We start from the raw sequence: 7,450 nt of genomic DNA, 5'->3' as shown, positions 1-7,450 counted from the left end.
ATGAATGAGCTGGAGGGGTCAGGGATATGGTGTATCTTGCTTTCTTCTTTTCATCTCTAGATAATATTTAAACTATTTGGCTAATATCAAGATGGATATCCACCACCGAGCTATATAAAAAAGTATAGTTTATGTATAGAGAAAAAACTGAACACTTTTTTTATGGGGGGTCAACAAGTTAGCAAATTTAGTTTTGGGAAAGAGAGCTGTAAAAGGGCATTAACAAGCTAGAATTGCCTGCCATAAAGAGCAAGTACACTTGCAAATAGTTTTCTTTTTGAAGGAAAGGGTGCACCTGATGGTATCCTATTGTTAAGTCACTTCTAGTACTTAAATAATTGAATTCAGCAAGAATACATCTTGAAATCCATCATGCCAAGATATGCATACTCCATATTTTTTGTTAGCATAGCAGAAATAGAATTGTTGAACAAAACATTGCCAAAAACAATGTTAGCTAACAAATCACAGAAATGTAATAATTTGGTGGGACTTTCAAAACACAAAGAATAAACAGTGAAATAGCAAATTAGTTAGCTAATTCTGCTGTATAGGGTATAAGAAATTGTATTGACTGCTAACTATTTGGCTACTTTATGCTCAAATGTAGAGAGAGAGAGTTTCTGTTCTAAAAAAAAATGGAAACTTGGTAAATATATACCAAATCATATTATTGAGTTAGGAATAAAGTGAATACACTATTCAATGCCTTTTTTTATGCTGATTACAAATATAATACCCTAAAAATTTCTATTGTAAATGATTTTCAGCCCCCCCCCCCCTCTATATTCAAATTTAGGGTATATATTTCAACATTAGGGGGGGGGCAAATTTTATTTCTGATGTAAATGGGAGGTAAGTTTAAACTTTACCCCCACCCCCCCTAAAATAGAAATTTATAACCTGAATTTGCATATATGCAAATCCAGGGGGGAACTAAAATTCATTTCCAATAGAAATGATTAGCCTATTAGGCTATATTTGTAATCAGCATAAAAAAGGCACCAAATGGTGTATTCACTTTATTCCTAACTCAATAATATGATTTGGTATATATTTACCCTGATAAAAACAAAAAATCTAAACAGGGGGGAAAAATCTGTTTAAAAAAAATTTAAACAGGGGGAGGGGAGGGACAAGAGTGTTGATTGAACTTTACTTAGGGAACAGGGGGTTAGAAAAGCAGTGGCCAAGATTAAGAAAAAATATGATTATTTTAGCAGAGTACAAATTGTAATTGATGTGCCAATCAATTTAGATTTTCTCTTTCCCATCATTTTGCTATGAATGAGCTGGAGGGGTCAGGGATATGGTGTATCTTGCTTTCTTCTTTTCATCTCTAGATAATATTTAAACTATTTGGCTAATATCAAGATGGATATCCACCACCGAGCTATATAAAAAAGTATAGTTTATGTATAGAGAAAAAACTGAACACTTTTTTTATGGGGTCCAACAAGTTAACAAATTTAGTTTTGGGAAAGAGAGCTGTAAAAGGGCATTAACAAGCTAGAATTGCCTGCCATAAAGAGCAAGTACACTTGCAAATAGTTTTCTTTTTGAAGGAAAGGGTGCACCTGATGGTATCCTATTGTTAAGTCACTTCTAGTACTTAAATAATTGAATTCAGCAAGAATACATCTTGAAATCCATCATGCCAAGATATGCATACTCCATATTTTTTGTTAGCATAGCAGAAATAGAATTGTTGAACAAAACATTGCAAAAAACAATGTTAGCTAACAAATCACAGAAATGTAATAATTTGGTGGGACTTTCAAAACACAAAGAATAAACAGTGAAATAGCAAATTAGTTAGCTAATTCTGCTTGATAGGGTATAAGAAATTGTATTGACTGCTAACTATTTGGCTACTTTATGCTCAAATGTAGAGAGAGAGAGTTTCTGTTCTAAAAAAAAAATGGAAACTTGGTAAATATATACCAAATCATATTATTGAGTTAGGAATAAAGTGAATATACTATTCAATGCCTTTTTTTATGCTGCTTACAAATAAAGGCCTAATAGCCTAAGCATTTCTATTGGAAATTAATTTCAGCCCCCCCCCCTATATATGCCAATTCAGAGTATATATTTCTACATTATGGGGGGGCAAATTTTGTTTCTGATGTAAATGGGAGGTAAGTTTAAACTTTACCCCCACCCCCCCCCCTAATATAGAAATATATACCCTGAATTTGCATATATGCAAATTCAGGGGGAAACTAAAATTAATTTCCAATAGAAATGATTAGCCTATTAGGCTATATTCATAATCAGCATAAAAAAGGCACCAAATGGTGTATTCACTTTATTCCTAACTCAATAATATGATTTGGTATATATTTACCCTGATAAAAACAAAAAATTGCAAAGAAAGGAAGAAAACAAGGACAATTCACAGCCAGTGAAAAAATTGAAAAATTATGCAAATATTTCAGTCAAGACCTCCACTTGACCATCCTCAGTGCAGAAGAAAACTGATAAAAATATTAAAAAAAACTTATATTCTGGTAAAGAACCAAACCCAAACCAAACCTTTTTTTATATTTTTATCAGTTTTCTTCTGCACTGAGGACAGTCAAGTGGAGGTCTTGACCAAAATATTTGCCTAATTTTTCAATTTTTTCACTAGCTGTTAATTGTCCTTGTTTTCTTCCTTCCTTCGAATTTTTTTTGTTTTATCATGATTAGCCAGTGTGGTCTCAAAAATAATTTATATTTACCCTAAAATTTTATGTTGGTAAATTTGCAGTGGGCCACATAGTTTAGCTAAGATGAAAGTGAAAACGTCACTTGATGCCTTTTTTATCATGTTTCATAATTCAAGAATCACTTCTAGGGCCAGTTGCATCTTGAGCCCTTGAAGGGGCTCCAAAGGTATTTCATTACCAATAGGCTATGTGCAGGTAATAATTAACTTACCAAGAAGCACTTCCAAAGCTGCACATTTTATCTCGCTTGTACTTTCTTCTTTAAGAAATTCAGAAACTTCTTTCAAATAATCAGCCATACTACTGTAATCCTTAGCTATTTAGGCTAAGTCCAGTTTATTGTTTTAGGCTTTTAAGCAGGATTTTAAAGCTGTTGCCTAGAATCGGTCAGTGTTGCTAACACATTATACCAATTTTACGAGTAAAATTGTACGGACTTGTAAGGACTAAATAAAACTAAAATCTGCTGGATAATTCGTGTTATGCCACAAAATTTCTAAATATATCACATTGAACCAGTATCTCCAAAACATACCAAAAGTGGTACAATTGTACCAAGTAAATAACACTGGACTGATTTTTTTAGACAGTCTTCCAAATGTGACTGCTCTTCCAGACTTTATCATTTTTGTTACCGAAACTTCACGCACCGTCCAGATAGAGCTAAAGAATCATTGAGCAAACTAACAAAATTGAGCAACTATCTCCGCTACTAAAACAACTTTCACTACTAATAGTTTCCTATCATTTTTCCCATTTCCCATGGCAATTTTTATCAAGAATCCCATCTGATTTCTTCAGGACTAGTTATTGATATATTCCGGGAGACACGCATTGATATCACTGTAATTTTGCCGTTGTCTAGAATCTAAGCTCATTCAGTTAGGTCATACGATGGTTGTTTGTTATTGGTAGGCCCCAAAAATATTTCATTACCAATATGTGCAGGTAATAATTAACTTACCAAGAAGCACTTCCAAAGCTGCACATTTTGATAAAAATTTATAAAAAAAATTTGATAAATTTGAATAAAAAAATTTGATAAAAAAAAATAACATTTTAGGTGCGTTAATAACTCCTGAAGAATTCTATGTCCCTTTTTGAGGAAAATCAGTCCCAAACAAGACTTTAAAAACCAAAAATTAAAGATTTATAAGCAAAATTAAAGATTGCTTTTGTGCTCTAAAATTAACCTAAAGCAGAAATGGAAGAATAAAGAAAATTGGAGAAAAGAAATTTTATTTTGTTTGCTTTGGATAAGAAAACTTAACCGGGAAGATTTTAAAAATACTTCTTTTAAGCATACAGACGATTTATGTAATTTGTATTTGGACCATTTTCTGAATCGAAAATACTGAAAAAGACGCAAAGCTTGGTAGCTCTGGACAATTTACAAAAAAAAAACAACAAAAAAACAACAACTTAACTCATCGCAGCACCAAGCCGCCTGAGGCCAACACAGCTACGCACGCTCCTCCTCCACCCCAATCTATTCAAAGCCTCCCTTTTTACACCCGCCCACGAAGTTCCCATTTCCTTTAAATCTTTCTTTATGACGTCCTCCCAACCCAGACGGGGACGACCTACTTTCCGTTTAGCCCTAGATGGTTGGCCGAAAAGAACAATCTTCGGCAATCTGTCATCCTTCATCCGAACAACATGCCCTAACCACCTCAACCTTTCTTTCATTATAGACCTATATTTCATTATATTTCTTTCATTATGGACAATTTAGATGGGCCTATTTCTATGTATCATTGAATAGTGCTATTTCAGAAACCGTAGCATAGGGAAACCCACAAAAGTCACCGCTTTTGTATTCGAATACGTTATCAACAAATACATTTTTATCCTGCCTTTTGAGAGTACACCATCAAATTTCTTTTTTTTTTCTACACATAAAAGGTAGCGTCTTGTTTGCAAATATTTGTATCGGCACAACATCATGTTTAAAGAAGAACAGTATTTGGCTGGTCGCCAGTCAGTAAATTAAGTGAAAGTGATAACCTTCATGGCAAGTATATCCGCAAATCCAACGTTAGAACACCTAGACTTAAGTAGGTCAGCGTAAAAACGTTCAAGCTGAGCATTAATCTAAAAAATTTCCTAGGTCAAAAGCTGGCGTGAAGTACTTGGTGCATTGAATTAATGCGGCTGTTTTTTTTTTCTTGGTGTAAAAATGCTTTCTTTCCAGTCCTAAAGACCTCTCTTCTCTCATTTTCCTTTTGCATAAACAGAACTGACTAATGTCAAAGATCCTAAATTCTCGAATATAAATCAATAGCATGAAAATGGGGCTAATAAAAATTCTTAGGAACACAACTCAGATTTTTAGAAGAAACCTGCGTAGCCTCCCATAATAACCTCCTGTTTGTAACCTCTTAAACAAAAGGCAAACATAGATCTTTCAGGTCACCACTCACAATTTTGAAGAAACCTTATTTGTAACCTCTTCCAACAATCTCTTATTTTTAACCTCCTTTAAACATAAATCAAATACACATTTTTAGGATCACCATCTATATTATTAGAAAAAAACTTATTTGTAACCTCCCATAACAATTTCCTAGTTCATGCAGGACAAGAAGTCAGATTTTGTCTATTATCGTGCAGAGGTAGCAATGAAAAAGAAACTTCTTGAACAGCTGTGGTGGCCTTTTTCTTTATTTTGATAAACAAATCAAGATTTCCCCCCTCTTCCTACTTTAAAACACAGAAAAATATATGCCCCCCTTAACCTAATGTTTTCATGAATTGGCGCCACTGAATGTCAGGTCTGGCAGAAACCAAGCATAAAAGACAGTTAAGTGACTTAGAAACCATAGCTAATGAGATAGAATAGAAAATTAAGGTCAAGTTTTGGTTGTTCTGTAATTTTGTCTACAATAATTGAAATTAGAGAAAGCTCTTCAAATAAAAAGTGGGATCTGCAGCATCAAAACAAATAAAACAATAGTACCTCAAATAGTTAAATATAAGCTTTTATTCATTTTTATTTCAAAACGTTAAAAAAAATCACTTTTTACAAAATCGAAAGCGAGTTAACACATCGAGCACTGGGTAAGTAGTAATCACAAAATCACCGGTGTGGAAGAAATGTATAACTACAAACTGAAGGAAACAAATGTATTATTCGAATATCAAATTTTCTTTTTCTGAATGAATGGATAAAATAAGAGACCTTTTTTTAGAGTTCAGTTGGATAGCTATACAACTGAATTCTTAAAATGCCGAATGGCATAAGAAGTATTAAAAAAATGCATTATTCAAAAATTAAATGTTTTCTTTTTCTAAATAAAAGAATAAAATAACAGATGTTTTTTTAGAGTTCAGTTAGATAGCTATAAAGCTGAATTTTTAAAATATTAAATAGCTTAAGAAGTGGTAAATTTCCAAAAAAGCTTAAAATACAGGGCATGGACGTATTACAGCCAACATCTAAATGACTTTAATCTATATAGGATGTCTAAACTTCGATTACTTCTTCCCAAAACGTCCAAGTCTGCACTCGACTAAAGGATCACCAGAAGAGCCACTAGGACAGGAGCAAACGGCACCATGGTTGCGGGAATCACATCTAGCGCCAAGACCACAGACACTGCCACCACCTGTTTGACTGATACATGGATCTACACATTTGAATCCATAACAGGCTCTTGTTGAATCACAGTCCTGAAGACAGAAATATGTATATGAATTATATGTAATTTTAATTGTACATCAATAAATAGGCATCACGAAAAGTAGAGCTTAGGGAAGAAGTGGAACACTGGCCATGATTTATGAATGTTATTTCCTTCAAAGCACACTCGCCTCCCTCCCCCAATCCTTCTCGTACGGAATGTGCACATTTTTTTTTTTTTTTTTTTTTTTTTACAAAACAATATTATTTCTTACAAGATATTGTTTGAGAATAATTACTGCAAGCCACTAATGGCATAGCCAAGGGATGATTTTCGGACTAAGTTTTTCCCTCCCCACAAAAAAAATTCATAAGAAATATATAAAGATTCGTGCTATAAGCGATCTTTGTCTGTACTTGAACCCCCCCCTTGAAGTCCATCATTTACACAGACTCAGAAAACGTCTTTGGACTTCTGGATTCAAGAATCAGCATTTGTTTCTACTACTTCTAACATCGGATATTAATTAATTCTTCCATTATTGATTTTACTATATGAAACTAAAGTTGATCTAATTATTTGAAAATCTCTTAAAACTTTGACAAAAAAAACAAAAAAAAAAACTGAAGCTCCTGGAACAAAGACATTCTAGAAACTAAATTTAGTTTACAAAAGGGTTGACTTTTTTCTATTTCAATTATTATTCGCTGCTTTTTGGTTCTAAAAAGGGAATTGTTGGGTTATTTTCACTTTATGCTTTACATGTCAGCATAGTTCAAATTTGTATTAATCAATTTATTGTACTAATCTGAGACGAAACAAATTCAATGGCACAAGAAACTTTTCAAACCAGAAGCAGGCTTGCGTGGACTGAAGTAAACATACTAATTAAAGTTTTAGATATTCAAAAAAATCTGGAAGAATAATTTAATGACAGAGGTATAAAGAAAGGGGGTGGATAGAGTTAAGGGGTGGATAGAATTATTTGACTTGAGCGCGCTGTGACTAGTTGATAGCCTGTAGCAAAACAAAAAGCAGGTTTCTTAACATCAAAAATGGGACACCCAAAAGACTCTGTGAAACTGGAAAAAGAGTAAACTCAAATTTGTTCCT

The 7,450-nt window shown here is 33.3% G+C and overlaps 2 protein-coding genes across 2 annotated transcripts in view; both read right to left on the bottom strand.

The window, feature by feature from the left end:
* Positions 1–3,076, bottom strand: part of LOC148954698 (co-chaperone protein HGH1 homolog) — a 53,207-nt gene extending 50,131 nt beyond the window's left edge. Inside the window, exon 1 of the mRNA XM_089087204.1 lies at positions 2,926–3,076. Coding sequence (XP_088943330.1) covers positions 2,926–3,013 — 88 coding nt within the window. The 5' untranslated portion in view covers positions 3,014–3,076. The remainder of the gene's footprint in view (positions 1–2,925) is intronic.
* Positions 3,077–5,689: 2,613 nt separating this feature from the next.
* Positions 5,690–7,450, bottom strand: part of LOC148954697 (uncharacterized) — an 82,509-nt gene continuing 80,748 nt past the window's right edge. Inside the window, exon 11 of the mRNA XM_089086700.1 lies at positions 5,690–6,386. Within this exon, the coding sequence (XP_088942826.1) occupies positions 6,192–6,386 (195 nt within the window). The 3' untranslated portion in view covers positions 5,690–6,191. The remainder of the gene's footprint in view (positions 6,387–7,450) is intronic.

This window comes from Artemia sp. Qi Xiang Cuo, chromosome 3 (genome assembly GCF_049724085.1).
Source record: "Artemia sp. Qi Xiang Cuo chromosome 3, ASM4972408v1, whole genome shotgun sequence".
Classification (NCBI taxonomy): domain Eukaryota; kingdom Metazoa; phylum Arthropoda; class Branchiopoda; order Anostraca; family Artemiidae; genus Artemia; species Artemia sp. Qi Xiang Cuo.
Note: the sequence above shows the minus strand (reverse complement) of the source record. Positions and strands in the feature narration are given on the sequence as shown.